General features: G+C 45.3%; 2 protein-coding genes across 2 annotated transcripts in view; one reads left to right on the forward strand and one right to left on the reverse strand.

Moving 5' to 3' along the window:
* SNTG2 (syntrophin gamma 2) overlaps positions 1 to 17,556 on the forward strand; it is a 278,507-nt gene that overhangs the window by 136,075 nt on the left and 124,876 nt on the right. The window lies entirely within an intron of this gene.
* Positions 8,598 to 10,679, reverse strand: LOC144891038 (uncharacterized). The gene is made up of 3 exons (XM_078773309.1): positions 10,580 to 10,679; positions 9,730 to 10,344; positions 8,598 to 9,591 (listed from the first exon to the last, which is right to left on the reverse strand). The coding sequence occupies exons 1-3, from the start codon at positions 10,625 to 10,627 to the stop codon at positions 8,743 to 8,745; spliced, it is 1,512 nt and encodes a 503-aa protein (XP_078629435.1). The 5' UTR covers positions 10,628 to 10,679; the 3' UTR covers positions 8,598 to 8,742.

The following is a 17,556-nucleotide window of genomic DNA, read 5'->3' on the forward strand; positions in this document are numbered from 1 at the left end:
TCCTCTCCCATCACTTGCATCTCCTGCCCAGATGCCACCCTCATCTGCTCCATTTCCTCCCTGTGAGCATCCAGTTTGGTTTCTACCCCCATTCTGACCCCCTCTATCTGCTGCCCCATTTGGTTAACTTCCCTTTCCGCTTGGTCCCTCATGTCCCTCAATTTGCCTTCCATACTGTTTTCTAACCCCTCTAACCCACTTTTCACTCCCTCTATCTGATTCTCCTGGGCAGCCATTCTATTTTCTACCCCCTCTAACCCCTTTTGCATCCCTTCCATTTGATTTTCTTGAGCGGCCATTCTGTTTTCTACCCCCATTAACCCATTTCTCACCCCCTCTAACTGATTCTCCTGGGCAGCCATTCTGTTTTCCACCCCCGTTAACCCATTCTTTACCTCTTTTATCCCGTTGTCTAACCCCTCAAAATTTTTGTCGAACTTCCCAAATTTCTTGTCTAACTCCTCACCGGTACCCCTCGCTTCGTCCCTCATTACCCCCATTTGGTTTCCCATTACCCCCATCTTGGCTTCTAGCCTGTCCATAAGGGCCCCCATTTTTCTGCTTTCCATTTTCTCACTATCGTTATTTTTCTGCATTTCCACCATGAATTGGGTCATGAAGGCTTGCATTTGGGTCGCGCTCATTGGTTCCGCGACCGTGGCCCCCTCAACCACGTGCGCGAGGGCGCCATTTTGTGCGTCTGAAACCTCTGCAACCACATTGCCATTTTTCTCCTCCTCCCTTTCCTCCACATACATTTCCCCGAGGTCCTGGGTCGATTCCACCCTGTCTATCTCTCCCACCGACATCCGATCGCCTTGATTGTCCATGGCGCGATCTCAAAATTCGGGTTTTGCTTTATAAAACAAAATAAATTTCGGCAGCTTGTAATTTTGAGCGCGTTAAGCGCGCTTCGGGTCCGATTTCGGGTCCGATCTCCCTCCTCGACACCAATTGTTACTCTAATAGTACAATTGGTGTTCCAAAATTTGGGCCTAACAAATTTAGTCCCAGGTTCGAATCCAACTCCTCGACACCAATTGTTACAGACGCGGCTTTTAGATGTTATATTGACCGAGCGGTGGTGTATTTAACCGCGTCCGAACAGTTACTCCCCGATTAAAACCCGATTTCACCCGACGTTGACCAGATCGCCCCACGGATATTCAATCGGGAAATCTCTAAAGCGATCGCAAGAGAATGAAAAAGAAGAAGAAGAATACGGAGGAAGAACAGATTTATTATACACACACAAGCAAAGGATGGAAGAAACAGTGACACAGCGAATCCTTAACTTACACTATTCATTTTTACTTAGCCCCAAGACAAACGAGCAGGACAGGACGTTCACACTTACGCAGGGGATAATGCAGGCAGGTAAGGCTTGAGATGGAGGCAAGGTCGGGAGGCCGCCGGTCGCAATTCCTCGCGGTTTTGGCGGGAAACCCTCCGTCGCGTATCCACTGCGGGAGACGCCACGCGCTGGTTCGGCACACCTGCTCCTCTTCTTGGGGCGGGGCCGTCTCCCTCCTTTCAGCGCGTCTCTCCAAAGCTGGTCTCCTTGCCGAGTACCTCTCCTCTTTGGCTTGGAGCGTTTCGCATCTCACCGCCTCTCTTTGGTGCAGCCTCGTTGCTCCTCTCCAGCTCATCTCCAAAGCAGTCCCCTGCAGGCGCTTTTATTACCTCGGGCGAAATCAAGCCGCCGACTCCGAGGGCACGCCTACCGGGTCACTCACCGCGGTGTTGATTGGCTGTTAGGGCCGGTTCACTCCTTCCCTCTTCTGACGAGGTGGAGACACGCCTTTCTTCTCCAACCTTACCTCGTGGCCAATGGTGGTTGAAGAGAAAAACCGACCAAAATGCGGAAGGCAAATGGAAGGGAGGTTTTGGGGAAATTGGAAGGGCCTACGCTTATTTTGTTTGATACAATGCAAAGTCAATCTAGTGGGAAAACACATACTTAGCCTACATGGAATAAGGAAATACACTATTTAAAAGATATATCGTGACCTGCGTGTATATTCCATGCAATTAACTAGGACGCTGACTGCGACCATTATTTACATTAACAGGGTGGTACCGTACGTTTGTAACGTTCACATTGTAACGTTTTCACATTCGTTACACTTCCTCCAAAATTGTTACACTTCTCAAAAAACCGTTACACTTCTCAAATTCGTTACACACTTCCCAAAATCGTTACACACTTCTCAAAATCGTTACAATATATATATATATATATATATATATATATATATATATACATACATTCATACATACATACATACATACATATATATATATATATATATATATATATATATATATATATATATATATATATATATATATATATACACACACAGTATATATATACAGTGTATATATATACACACACTAATATATATCATATATATATATATTAGTGTGTGTATATATATATATAAATACAGACATACACTAGTGAGGTATGCTTACACATTGTAAGCAATAAAGAACCGTGCTTCATAATAAATATAAGACTTATGATTATAGGCAAGCATCACCGATCTCCTGCTATCAATTGAGGTTTTAATTTCACAGTTTACAGTTATATAAATTACAACCTTGAGAGTGATGTCCTTAAATAACTTGCATTTCATACAATATGTCTTGATGAGATATCTCAATAAAAAGAAAGATAAAGAGAAAGAAAAGAAAAGAAGAAATTCAAGAAAAGTGAGGAATATCAAGTAAAAATAAATAAATAAATAAATAAGATAAATTTAACATCACGTATGTATCAGACTCACGAGTCATATATCCTTATTATAAGTGTGTTACATTGCTCATTCTCAATTGTAATGTGCACATACAATCTATTTAAAGTAGACATGTAAGAGAAAAGGTTATATCATGAACATGAAAAAATTGCATATCAGCTTTCGACATAATTAAATGATTCAATAATTAAATAACCTTAACAGCAGAATGGAGTTGTACACGGTAATTAATTGAGATTTATCTCAAGTGAAGGAATATTTTTAGTTTATCAATGGTTACTTAACATATCCTGCACTGAATATAAAGTAGCCATAATTAAAAGCAAGAAATATAAGTCGAATATATTAAATAGCCCAATTCTCTGTATGTACAGTCATGTGAAAAAGTAAGTACACCCCATGTAAAGTTTTTACTTTTTCAACATATTTCAACATACAGCTATTTTATCTACATTTCAACAATATTGATAGATAAAGGTGATATAATATAACAAATATCATGAAACATTTACATTTTGTAGTCCATTGTATAATTTAAATAAACATAAATGCAAATTTCGCATGTGGAAAAAGTAAGTACACCCCTACATTTATCACTACTTCAAATACCTAAAATTAGCATCAGGTGCACCAGCTCAGGTGCAAATGATTAGAACATCGTTAGAGAGGATCTTGGAGGAACCTGTCTTATTTAAACCTCAGTCATTTCATTTGGTTTGCTCTTTGTTGTTGAAGTGTGTGGCGTCATCATGCCTAGATCAAAAGAGCTCTCTGAGGACTTCAGAAAGAAGGTTATAGATGCCTACGAGTCTGGGAAAGGATTTAAAAAGATCTCCAAACAATTTGAAATCAATCATTCGACTGTCCGGAAGATCATCTACAAGTGGAGAAGATTCCAAACAACTGCCAACTTGTTCAGGCCAGGCCGCCCCAGCAAGTTCAGCCCGAGTGCAGACCGCAAGATGCTGAAAGAAGTGTCTAAGAACCCCAGAATGTCATCATGGGGCCTACAGGTAGCTCTTGCCACTGTTGATGTCAAAGTGCACGAGTCTACCATTAGAAAGAGGCTGCACAAATTTGATCTACATGGGAGGTGTGCCAGGAGGAAACCTTTGCTGTCCAGAAAGAACATCAGGGCAAGACTAAAGTTTGCCAATGAACACCTCGGCAAAGACCAGCACTTCTGGAACAATGTGCTCTGGACGGATGAGTCAAAGGTAGAGCTATTTGGCCACAGTACCAGAAGACATGTTTGGCGAAAACCAAAGACAGCATTTGACCACAAGAACCTGATACCAACTGTAAAGCATGGTGGTGGAAATATTATGGTTTGGGGCAGCTTTTCTGCATCAGGGCCTGGGCAGTTCACCATCATATAATCCACTATGAATTCGTCATTGTACCAGAGTGTGCTTGAGGATAATGTGAGGCCATCTGTCGGAAAGTTGAAGCTCAACCGAGGGTGGACCTTGCAACATGACAATGACCCTAAACATACCAGTAAATCCACCAAGGAATGGCTGAAAAGAAAGAAATGGGGGGTTCTGGAATGGCAAAGTCAAAGCCCGGATCTAAATCCCATCGAGATGTTGTGGGGGGATTTGAAACGAGCTGTGCATGCAAGAAACCCCTCAAACATCGCACAGCTGAAAGAATTCTGCATGGAGGAGCAGGCAAACATTTCTCCCAGTCGATGTCAGAGACTGGTAGACAGTTATAAGAAATGCCTACTTGAGGTTGTTTCTGCCAAAGGGGGCAATGCCACCTATTAGAGCCAAGGGTGTACTTACTTTTTCCACATGCGAAATTTTCATTTATGTTTTTTGCTTTTATTTATCCACATTATTTGCATTTATCCACATTTTCACTCCTACAACACTTCCGCTTCCGGTCCGGTCTGGAGAGGACGCTGGCGTTACTTGTTCGCCACTTCTCCGACTGGGTCATTGTATATAGTCTGCTTTTCTGGTGGTCGTGGCGGCTTTTTGGCCGTTGGGTTTGCCCTCTGCTCAGTCCCGGCTCTGCTCCTGGCTTCGCCTGCCCGGCTCTTCCACTGTTTCCTCAGGCCTGCTCCCGTTGTTTGTGGACGTTGTTTGCGGCTGTGGCTTTTTGCCGCTGCGGTCTTGGTTTGTGGCTGTGGCTGTTTGCCGCTGCGATCTTGGTTTGCTTGATTAGCGGCTGCGGCCTTTGCTGTCTGAATAGCCGCTGCGGCAAGGCCTACTTCTCCTGCTTCTTCTGCTCAATACTCACTCCACCCCATCATGCATCTCTGCAATCAAATCCCACGGACTCCTGCGACGACCCAGATACATTCAAAGAGGCTCCGGTCGTAAGTTTGTTTATTTACAAACAGGTCACTTCATTCCCGTACTCTGGTCGGCTCAGCGCACTCCCACTCATCGTCCCAGCGCACCTGGTCACAGCAATGCACACGATCACACCTCCTGTCTGCAAACCCTGGCTAAATCACCTGAGTTCATCCCCACCGTACAAAGCAACATCAAGCTCACCCTGTTCAATACCCGGTCCCTCACAAAAGCCTCATCCTGAACGACTACATTCTGGATAATAAACTGGACTTTCTCTGTCTCACTGAAACCTGGCAACAACCTCTGGACTACTTCTCACTCAACCTCACTACACCCAATGGATATTCTTACATCAATAAACCACGCTCGGAGGGCCGAGGTGGTGGAATTGCCGTAGTTCACAGACAGGACATCAAGACCTGCCTCATCTCCATCGCATCTGCTCCATCATTTGAACACCTGGCTTTTAAACTCTCTGGTCACACACAGTCAGTCATGGCTGTCGTCTACCGCCCTCCCAAACCACACCCACATTCCTGTCTGACTTCTCTTACTTTCTGACCCAGCTCTGTTCCCTCTCCCCCTCAATTCTCCTCCTCGGTGATTTCAATATCCACATGGACTCCACTGACTCCACAATAACCACTGACTTCACTGATTTACTCACCTGCTTTAACCTCACTCAACATGTCAACTTTCCTACCCATAACCGTGGGCACATTCTGGACCTTGTCTGCTCTACTGGATTAATTTTGCACCATCTCTCTGGCTCCGACCTCACCCTCTCTGACCACTTAGCCATCACTATGACCATCAATATCCCCACCCCAGCACCAAGGCATTATCACACTATCAACTTCCATAAGCGAAACGCTCTTTCACCTACCTCATTCTCATCCACCCTCTCTGAAAAAATATCCACTTCTCCCTTCGTTGACCTCCACACCCCTTCTGATCTCACTGACTACTACAACCACACTCTCTCCTGCCTTGACCAGCTTGTGCCTATAAAAACCAAAACAGTTTCTTTCACCCATTCTGCTCCCTGGTTTACCCCTGAACTCCGCCTGATGAAAACTCGTGCTCGCCAACTTGAAAGACTCCGCAATAAAACAGGTCTCACAATTCACTCCCAAGCCTACAAGGACCACCTACAACACTACAAAGATGCCCTCTCCCGCGCCCGCTCCGCCTACTACTCTCAAATTATCCACTCTGGCTCTGGAAACCCAAAAGCACTCTTCTCTACAATAAACAAACTCCTCAGCCCCCTGGACACCACCACCCAGTCATTCACAGTAGACAACTGCATCTCCTTCCTTTCATTCTTTCAAAGCAAAATTGACAACATCTACAGCAGCTTAACCACCACCGCACCTGCTCCCCCTCAAACGACCTGCCCCCCATTATCCTGCCAACCCCTGTCTCAGTTCTCCCCAGTCTCCCCTACTGACCTCTCTGAACTCCTCATAGGAATGAAAACTGCCACCTGCACTCTTGACCCCATCCCCTCCAGCTTTGTCAAGGCCTCCCTTCCTGCTCTCTCTCCACTTATCACTGCAACAATAAACTCCTCCCTGTCTACAGGCATCGTCCCACCATCCCTCAAAATTGCTGCTGTTACCCCCATTCTGAAAAAACCTGGACTCAACCCTGACACCCTAAACAACTTCAGACCCATCTCCAACCTACCCTTTCTGTCAAAAGTTTTGGAACGCGCTGTAGCCACTCAACTTAAACATCACCTCTCTGCCAATAACCTGTATGAAACATTCCAATCCGGCTTCCGCTCCAACCACAGTACTGAAACTGCTCTCCTCAAAATCACCAACGACCTTCTCCTCTCCTCTGACGCTGGCAACCTCAACATTCTCATCCTCCTTGACCTCAGCGCCGCCTTTGACACCATCAATCACACCATCCTCCTCACCCGACTTGAAACCACCTTTAACATTACCGGCACTGCCCTCTCTTCGATCAAATCATACCTCTCCGACAGACGCCAGTTCATCTCCATCAATAACTGCAAATCCTCCACTGCTCCCCTCCCCCAAGGTGTCCCCCAAGGTTCAGTTCTTGGCCCCCTCCTCTTCATCCTGTACCTGTCCCCCCTTGGTCACTTAATCCACCGTCATGGTCTCCAATTCCACTGCTTCGCCGATGACATCCAGCTTTTCATCTCCACCAAGTCCATCTCCACCGCCACCCACTCTATCCTGACAAACTGCATCACTGAAATAAAATCCTGGCTTCAAATCAACTTCCTCAAACTTAACTATGATAAATCTGAAATAATCATCATTGGCCCAAAAACGCTCACCAAATCCACCCATAACTTTGCCCTCAACATCGACGGTTTCCCAGTATCCACCTCCCCTCACATCCGGAATCTTGGCATCATCTTTGACCAAACCCTCTCCTTCGACAAATACACTAAACAGATCACAAAGACAGCCTTCTTTCACCTGAAAAACATCGCCCGTCTCCGTCCATCCCTCTCCTCCACAGCTGCAGAAACCCTCATCCACGCCTTCATCACCTCCCGTCTGGATTACTGCAACAGCCTCCTCTATGGTTCACCCTCAATATTCATCAATAAACTCCAATACATTCAGAACTCCGCTGCCCGTCTACTCACCCATTCCCGGACCCGTGACCACATCACCCCCGTCCTTTACAAGCTTCACTGGCTCCCCATCCCCCAGAGAATCCAGTATAAAATCCTCCTCTTGACCTACACAGCCCTCCATAACCTGGCCCCATCCTACCTGACTGACCTCCTCTCCAGACACACTCCCACACGCAACCTCTGCTCTGCTGGTACCAACCTCCTGACCCCCCCCCCCCCCCCCCCCATGCAGACCAAATTCAAATCCTGGGGGGACAGGGCCTTCTCCATCGCTGCTCCCACCCTCTGGAACTCACTACCTCACACCATCAGAGACTCCTCCTCACTCACCACATTCAAAACATCACTCAAGACCCACCTGTTCAACACTGCATTCAACATTTAACCCACAGCATTTAACCCCTGACTATCTCTTCTCCTTCTCCTTCCTCTTGCTTTGATTATTTACCTGTTGATTTTTGTCTTTTTGCACTTGTTTTTTGTACTCTGTCAAAGCGTCTTTGGGCTTCTTGAAAAGCACTATATAAAATAAATGTATTATAGTCTAGTAGGAAGACTAGGTCCCCCTGCACCCCCCGGAGATATACTTCTAATCAGTGTTTCTAGATTGGAAAAAATGTGTAGAAAATGACTAGCTATGGCCCCAAGCTGAAAAAATGTCCCACATACCATTTTTCTGCAAATTACTGCTGCCATTATCAAAAAAACGATTTTTGACATATCTCAGCCAATATTGCAGATAATTGAAAAATGAAGGTGTCTAGACCCATGTTTTGAAGGGCATAGATCATGATAGAACTATTCATAACATGATTACATGTGTCTATGGTATACTAGTATGCTAATTAGTGCTTTATTTACAAAATAATCACAGTTTTACGAAATAATAGACTCATATTAAGGTCCGTCTACACAGACGTTAACACAAAGTTTTATTTTTCTAAATATTACAACTGTCAAAATAGTCCTAGCACTCAATGTGACCACTCTTCTCTTGCTTGTTTTAGATAAACATCATTAGCATTAGTGATTCTACACTGAGTCAGTCATCATCATTTTCATCGAAATCGTCAGAGTCAAACTCTTCTTCTCCTTCCTCTTCCTCCTCCTCTTCGTGCTCTCCTGTGTTCAGAAGATCCACCAGTGAGGTTGGTAGGATGGGACCACTGGACCACATTGGTTTCAACAGTCCTTCATCAGTCCTTATCCATCCTTGCTCCTCATAAGGTTTTGGCTTTTCGATGATAGGTTGATCGGCTCTTTTGTACAATGCTACGCGGTGGTTCACACGCTGGATGTGCGGCTTCAGGGCAGACTGGCATGGAGGAAGGCGAGCCAGATCAACCTTGGACTTGGATGTGAGGGTCTTGTCCTCTCCCACCATTTTTCGTAGCAGCTTGGCACGGACAATGTCCACTGATGACTCGCGACTCTGGCCGTACATCACACAGGTGAATTTTTCTAACTGCCTCTCCACCTCAGGGTTGGCATCCCAGTTGTCACCCAGTTCACCGAATGCCCTGTGAAACCTGGGATTCTTCTCCAGCTTTTTCAAGGGCCCGACTTTTCCCTTCCCTTTGAAGGCACTGGTGCAGTCTTCTCCGCTGAACACATAGTACCCCAGGAGAGTGGCACAGTAGTCCTCTCCCAGGGATTCTGCCAGCTCAGAGACGTTGACAAGTTGGCGATGCTTCCCTGACCCTGTATCCAGGTACACCGTCAGCTTGATGTTGTGGGCATGGTGGAGCAGGATCAGGAGGATGTCTGTGTCCGGTGTTCTGACTACAGCGTTCTTGTATCCGATGGTAGCAGCATGATGGAGGTACAGAACCACCCTGGTATCAGTCTCTTCCTGGTTGCTGTAGATCGTGGGGAGTTCACGTACCTTGACCTGAAACACAAAAAGGCACCGCATTTCAATCACCAGTCACTGCCAGTTTCAGATCTAGACAAACATCACAGGTAATCACCTTTTTTTCAGGAAAAATTACAAATTGAATCGCCATTCACGAAGGGCTTTCAATTTTACCTTGCCATTCGTTGAGGCAAGTTGGTGGGCCTTCCCCTCCACGATCAGCACAGCCATCTCTGTTCTCTCCAGCCTGGTAGCTGCCTCTTGTCCACTCCACACTTTCAGAAGAAGCTGGCACATCTGCTTTTTGTTGTCGTCATTTGCAAGGAACATTTTGAAGTCATATGGCTTCCTGGTTGCTGGTCCAGCCAGAATGATCTTCTCTGAGCTGCCCCGCCTCAGCCTTTCCTGCGCTTTGATTGACTCAGGATGGTAACTGTCAGTGGAGAACAGAAAGTGCTGCTTGGCCACCATCTGATCAAGCACCTGCAAGCATATCTCACCACATGTTGGGGGAAGGTTGGCAAGGGTATGCAGCAGCGCCATTCCATCCTGGATGAACAGGGCATCCTTGGGGTATTGCAGATCTTGTGGTGTGGTGTCCTCTAAAAGGTAGTGCAGAATGGAGGCTTTGTTGGTTTTGCAGAAGAACCCATCTGGTGTCCCAAGGCTAGGAGGCACTGGCATCAGGCAGTACTTCATGAGTTCTCCCAGGTCTAATGGCTCATCTTGACTCTGAGACTTGACAAGGAGCAGGAATGCAAGGTTGCTTTGCTCCTGATACTGGATGACCTGGAATGATAAATGGTGATTGGTTGATATGTACTACAGGAAGGACTACAGGTGAAAATTATTCATGTGCTATAAATTGGCATATTTACAATCTTTACATTGTTCATTGATGTGCACTGTCTTTAATAAACAAATTTGGAGTTCAATCTTGTATCTCAATATAGCATGTACAGGACGCCATTTAAAAATACAACATAAAATACAAAAGCACTTGGGTATTGGATTACATCCTTACCTTGCCCTGTGAGGATGTTAGTGTGATCTTCTTGTTACTAGCCTCCATGGTCTTGAGTTTCTTTCTCTTGATTGGGTTGAAGAAGCTCTCAGGTTCTCCGCTTTCCAGGCGCCTGATGAAGTCAGCTTTCGCAGCTTTCCCCACAGCTTCTGCTTGTAACACATCCATCTCAACATCCATGGGGACGGGAGCACCAGAGGCCAGGCAGTAGAGTTTGTCCTTATCAATGATGGTGAACGGATTGGTGAAGTTCTTGATAGTAGTTAGGGTTCGCTGAACGGCCTCCTCGCCTTTTCTGATCTCTGCCTTCTCTAGTTCACGATGTCTCCCTGCTCTTGGGCAGTCTGGGTCATCGATGAGATCCACCATCTCAAGGGTCTTTTCATAGAACTGTGCCCGTGCTGTGGTTGTTCGGCACCATCTCTGGTATGCCCCAAACTGACTGTACAGGCCAGCAAAGCCACCTGAAAAGTGAACATATTTTAATTGCATAACCCAATCATTAAAAGGGAAATGTTTTGTAAGAGCAGTTTACATCATATAAAGCTGGTTTCTACAGTTTCAAATGTATAATGTACTGAAAGAAAATGATGTACCTGATGATTTAGCAAAGCGCATGAACGTTTCTTCCATTGTCTTGTCGACAGCACTGAGTGCCCCTGGTATCATCGAGCGAGCCACTGCGATTGCACCCATAGTAAGCAGGTCCTTGGCCCCTGGGTGCGTGCTTTCCAGATTTGTCAGGTGGACTTCCAGCCAAGTCAGATATCTGTAAAGTACAGAGAGGGAAATACTGTAGACATTTATTGGAATAGCTCCTCTCATAATACATGAACCCAAGTATCAATTAAAATCTACTCAGTGATGGTTATACATTTTACCATGTATGCTAAACAAACCTGGAGTAGTTGTGTCCGTCAAAGGCGAAGAAGATATCTGCCATCTCTCCGTTACACTTGTGAAACAGCTGGAGGTTGTTGGTCTTCACAGAGTGGAGGAGCATGAAGACAAGATGGCAGTGGGTAATGAACGACATCCAGAAGGCAGCTGTCTTCCCCAGGTGGCCCTTGCGCACCTTTTCCTCAAAGGCATGGTACTTTTTGATGAGGAGTAGAGTTGAGGGGTCTTTGAGGGCTTCATCGAGGTGCTCTCGGTTGCAAGACTGGGTCATTCTGAGAAGCACAGCAGGGTCAGAGATCATGATGTTCTCCTCCTCAGTGAATCTCTCCATCAACAGCCTCTCCATTGCCTCACACACTGTTTTGAGGCAAAAGAGGGACTTTGCGTAGGCCTTTCCACTGAGAACACCTTTGAGAGATCCACTTGTTACTAGTTGTGCCTCAAAGAGAATCTCTGCATATCCAGAACCACGCATCTTGTGTCCAGTGAGCATCCCGATGTAGTTCATGGATGTGTGGAAGGGTCCAATCGTTACTACATGACTAGCAAATTCATTTGGCCAGCGCCAGATGATGGGAAGGGCTTTCATGCAGACACCCAGATCAAATGTATTCAGGACCCATCTCTGACCCACCTCAGCAGTTGCTGCCTCGGAACGCTTCAGTAGCTCACGAACAACTGCGTTGTCTGTGATCGGTTGGTGGATAGGCGTGCAGTAGTCGACTGTTGATTTGCTGGGTGGGGGAGAACCAGTTGCAGAGGTGAAACCCCCTAGCCCAGGCACAGGCTGCAGGCCACAGCTTCCGATGTATCTGATGAAGAGCCAGATGTAGTACTCTTGCATCGTAGTGGCATAGACTGTGTCATTCTCTGCTGGCGGTGTGAATGATGAGCCTTCAGGGAACTTCGGGCCAACGCGAGTAAAGTGCAAGGGTGGGAGAGTTTTTGGTGTGTCGACCTTCAGGCTACGCTGTTGTGACCTATTGATGGTAGGTAGCATTCGGTATTGAGGTATTCTGAGGTATTCAACTGAGGTATTCAATAACATCAACGTTACCAATTGATACGAGCGCGCGACATTACCAATTGATACGAGCGCGCGAGCGCGCATGTTACATGGATGGAAATGTAAAATGGCAGCTATAGCAGCACTAATTTGGATCTCTAGTCTGTCATTTCTGCACTGTGATTGGATAACATAAAAAAATATGTTTGGGAGTTAACAGCAGGAGTTGGTAGATTTTACGTGGGCTGGGTGAGAAACCTTTAAATAAGCAAGTGAAAATCTCTCGCAATACAAAGTCAATGGTGGGAAGAAAAGTTGAGTGGTACCAATGTTACTGCCAATGTCCCGCCCCTATGCAAGACTCAGGAGCATCTTGTTGACATTTAACCTTGAAAATACCTGGGTTTAGACCCCTTATGTACCATGTTAAGTTATCTGCAGTATTAACGTATCCTTATCATTTGTAAAACTGATTATTTTGTAATTACAGCATTAATATGCATACTAGTATACCATAGACACATGTAATCATGTTATGAATAGTTCTATCATGATCTATGCCCTTCAAAACATGGGTCTAGACACCTTCATTTTTCAATTATCTGCAATATTGGCTGAGATATGTCAAAAATCGTTTTTTTGATAATGGCAGCAGAAATTTGCATAAAAATGGTATGTGGGACATTTTTTCAGCTTGGGGCCATAGCTAGTCATTTTCTACACATTTTTTCCAATCTAGAAACACTGATTAGAAGTATATCTCCGGGGGGTGCAGGGGGACCTAGTCTTCCTACTAGACTATTATTATTATTATTATTATTATTATTATTATGTTTATTTAAATTATACAATGGACTACAAAATGTAAATGTTTCATGATATTTGTTATATTATATCACCTTTATCTATCAATATTGTTGAAATGAAGATCAAATAGCTATGTTGAAATATGTTGAAAAAGTCAAAACTTTACATGGGGTGTACTTACTTTTTCATGTGACTGTATGTACTGTGTATGCAGTGCCTTCAGAAAGTATTCACACCCCTTTACTTTTTTCACAAATTATGTTGCAGTATGAATTTAAAATGGATTAAATTGAGTTTTTTGTCACATATCTACACATAATACCCCATAAATTCATAGTGGAATTTTTTCTTTAGAATCCTTTAAAAATTCATTTAAAAAAGAAAGGCTGGAATGTCTTGAGTTAATAAGTATTATCACGTCTGAATCTCCCGTAAAAAAGAAATCTCAGCGCCGACACCTTAGTCTCGGGAGAAGGACTGAATGATCCAACTTTACTGTTCTCCAAGGATCATTCAATTGGACCGAAATAATGGCACCAATGCACATTGAAAGCATACAGATGGCATTTCTGTCTCCACAACACATTACCCCGCCATGGCTGACACAGTGGCAAGACAGATTCCGATGGCCTTTTTTTGCACACGTGACATGTGTGCCTCTCTCATGAGAAATTCTCACCTACTAGCGCAGCCTACTAACATGAGGTGTTCGATGTAACAGTTGACAGTGCATGTCAGAGTAGAAACTCTACCATGAAGTCCAACGAACTGTCCGTAGAACTCCGAGATAGAATTGAGAATGCATAGATCTGGGGAAGGGTATAAAACAATTTGTAATGACGAAAGTTCCCAAGAGCACAGTGAGCTCCATCATTAGGAAATGGAAGTAAAATGGAACTACGCAAACTCTTCCTAGAGTTGGCTGCTGAACCAAGCTGAGCAACCGGCAAGAAGGACCTTGGTCAGTTGGAGGTGACCAAGAACCCAATTACCACTCTGACAGAACTACAGAGTACCGAAAGGACAACAGTCTCCGCAGCACTTCAGAAATCTAGGTTTTATGGGAGAATGGCCAGACAGAAGCACATGGCATGACTCTTGAGAAAAAAGGCACATGATAGCATGCCTGGAGTTTGCAAAAAGGCACATGAGAGACTCTAAGAGCATGAGACAAAATATTATTTGGTCTGATGAGACGAAGATTTAACTCCTTGGCCTGAACTCAAAGCCCTACGTGTGGCAGAAACCGAGCACAGATCATCACCCAGGAGGGAGTAACCAGGAAGAGGCCGGACTTCCGTTTCCGGTCTTGCTGGCGACGGTTCGTTTTTTCGCAGGTCTCCACGCTCTCCATCGAAATCGAAGTTAAGTCATTGTTCCAATTTGTATTTTCGTTATAACTGTATTTCTTTTATGGTGTATGTACGTTTATTGTCCCGGCAAAGATTTTCGGTGCAAATCTTTCATACCTGTATTGAAAATCGCGTTAATTCGTGTCGTCTCGAGGTCTTGTACAGTGTACACTGTACAACCTTGAGGCTTTGTTTTTCTCTCAGCGCCTGTCGTTTGTGATCCAATAACTTTCGTTCTCTGTTTTCGCAGTCTTTCCACCCCAAAGCCTACTTCCTTATGTAAATCTCAACTCAAAAAAACAAAAAAAAAAGACTACCTTCTCTGTGCTCATTCGTTTATTCATTCTTATTCGTTCGTTCGTTCTTCGACCACGTGTTTCTCCCCCATTTCCCCAGTTAGATTGTCAAATTTCAATTCGTTATTTTATCGTCCATGTGATATTGTTTGATTATAGTTAGTTTTGGTTTGAATTTCCTGTAACTCGTAATTAATTAATCGTTTTCTGCCCTTGTGTGTGGCCTTGTAGTTGTACCCCCGTCGGTGTTTTGTTAACTTAAGTGTGTTTTGCTTGGCTCTTGGTTTTTTCCCTTCTACCCCGAACATAATACTGTCTAACGTTCTAATTCCCCCCCCCCCCCCCCAAAAAAAAACAAAAAAAAAACAAAAACATTTATTTTATTTTCTCCACGTGTACTGTTGTCTCATCCTGTATTTTCTGTCCAGGTGTGCTGTTCGCCCCACCCCCATTATCTCCTTGCCATCCACCGTTTGCCCTGTTCACGTGACTCGTGGTGGTCCCTCTCGGCTCTCCCCCCGTTGGTATTTTTGTGCATATAAGATTGTTCATAGTTCTGTTTAAATATTTTTAAATATGTTTAACCTTTCCCCTTCTGTTTTTTATTCAGTGGTATATTACAACACGCTGTTTTTCTTCCTATTTAAAAGGCTTTTCTCAATTTCCTCTCCAACTCATTCCACTTCAAAAAAAAGAAATTCAATATCTTATACGTCTCCCTCACTACATGGTCTAAATTCACATTCATTCCATCCCTCCTCCATCATCCTGAACCGGATTGCTAACTTGAAAATCACAACAAACCCAATTTGTTATCAATGTTCGTCTTCCATTAATCATCCACTTTCTAAACTCCCCTCTTGCCCCTCCCATCCAAATCCCCCCCCTTGCACCTACACTCCGAAACTTCCCCCTTGCCCCTCCACTCTTAAACTCCCCCCTTGCCCCTCCACTCCTGAACTCCCCCCTTGCCCTTCCCCTCCTAAACTTCCCCTTTGCCCCTCCCCTCCTAATCCCCCCCCTTGCCCCTCCACTCCTGATCTCCCCCCTTTCCCCTTCCCTCCAAAACTCCCCCCTTGCCCCTCCCCTCCTAAACTCCCCCCTCACTCCTCCCCTTCAAAACTCCCCCCCAATCCCTCCCATTCAATTCTCCCCCCATACCATTCCTCTCCAATTCTCTCTCCTCCACCCTCCTCCTCCAAGCTGCCTCCTCCCCACTTTGTCTCCCTTCTATCTCATACCTCCACCCCCCCAAACCTTCTACTTTCCTCTGCCCCCCCCTCAAACAACCTCACTGTGCCGCCTCACTGTGCCGCATCCCTTCACCAGCAAACCTTTCATCCTCCTCATCCTTCCCTTTCTTGGAACTCTTCTGCAACATCTGAAACACTATCAACTGCTCTCCCTACCTCCCCCTCTCATCCTTCATCTTACCCTACTCCTCCCCTCCCCTGTCCTGTACCCGATGCTCCCCCTCTCTCTTCATTAACGGTATGGACCTCAAACATCCGGGGCCTTCGCTCAAACCTGACTGATCTCTCCATACAGGTTGCTTCTGACAATCCAGACTTGATCTGCTTAACAGAGACTTTCCTCCTTCAAGATGTCTCTGATTCCTTAATATCTCTTCCTGGTTACTCCCTCCTCCGGTATGATAGACCTGAGCCTCGGCCTGGTGGTGGGGTGGCTATCTTTGTCAAAAACTCTCTTCCTCACTCTCCTTGCACTGCTCTCTTTCCTCCTCACCCGCAGGAGTACCTCTGGTTACGGCTTCCTCTCCGCTCCCACCTTTTGTTCATATGTGTTCTGTACCGTCCCCCAAACAGTGATGACTCCATCTACATTTCAATGTCTGACAACATGGACCAACTTCTATCCACTCATCCCAACTCTCTCTTCCTCATATGTGGTGACTTCAACTGTCATCATGCCACCTGGTTGGGTGTGGGTTCCTCTCTCACTAGTCATGGCACCTCAGCAAAGGACTTCTGTGACTCACTGGGATTGACACAATCTGTCAATTTCCCGACCCGGATCTCAGCCAATGGAGTATCTTCTCTTCTAGACTTGGTTATGACAAACTTCCCTGCTAATGTCTGCTGCTCTTCTTCTGCTCCAATCGGTTCTTCTGATCATGTGCTTGTCAAAGTGGACATCTCTCTGGCCATTCTCAGAGAGCCTCCTCAGCGTCGACGAGTCTGGCATTTCACTCAGGCTGACTGGGACGGTCTTCAAGCAGCCATCAATCGTCTGGATTGGTCTCCCATCTCCACTGCCTCTGACATCAATTCTTCCTGGGAATTCTTCCAAAGCAAACTGATCTCTCTCATGCACAGATTTATCCCATCTCGCCTTCAATTGTCTTACCCTTCCTCCCGTCCATGGTACACTGAATCTTGTGGTGAGGCAGTTGCCCTGAAACAACTTGCCTTTGCCTCTTGGAAGGCTAATCCAACTGAAGGAAATCTCAGTTCCTTCCACCAAGCTCGGAACAAGTGTGTGTCTACCCTCAGGAGTGCCAGGAAGCACTATCTCTCCTCACTCAAGAATGAACTCTCAAACCTGTCTCCTTCCTCCAAATCCTGGTGGCGTCTGGTCAAATCCGTTTCTGGTGTT

This window comes from Myxine glutinosa, chromosome 2 (genome assembly GCF_964187855.1).
Source record: "Myxine glutinosa chromosome 2, kmMyxGlut1.1, whole genome shotgun sequence".
In the NCBI taxonomy this organism is placed as follows: Eukaryota; Metazoa; Chordata; class Myxini; order Myxiniformes; family Myxinidae; genus Myxine; species Myxine glutinosa.

What these genes read in the sequence shown, in the direction of transcription:
- LOC144891038 (XM_078773309.1), bottom strand. Translation starts at nt 10,627, where the DNA reads ATGGAGGCTAGTAACAAGAAGATCACACTAACATCCTCACAGGGCAAG. An exon ending in TAACATCCTCACAGGGCAAG is followed by an intron (nt 10,345 to 10,579) that starts GTAAGGATGTAA and finishes TTATCATTCCAG; the next exon opens with GTCATCCAGTATCAGGAGCA. An exon ending in TTGCCTCAACGAATGGCAAG is followed by an intron (nt 9,592 to 9,729) that starts GTAAAATTGAAA and finishes TTTGTGTTTCAG; the next exon opens with GTCAAGGTACGTGAACTCCC.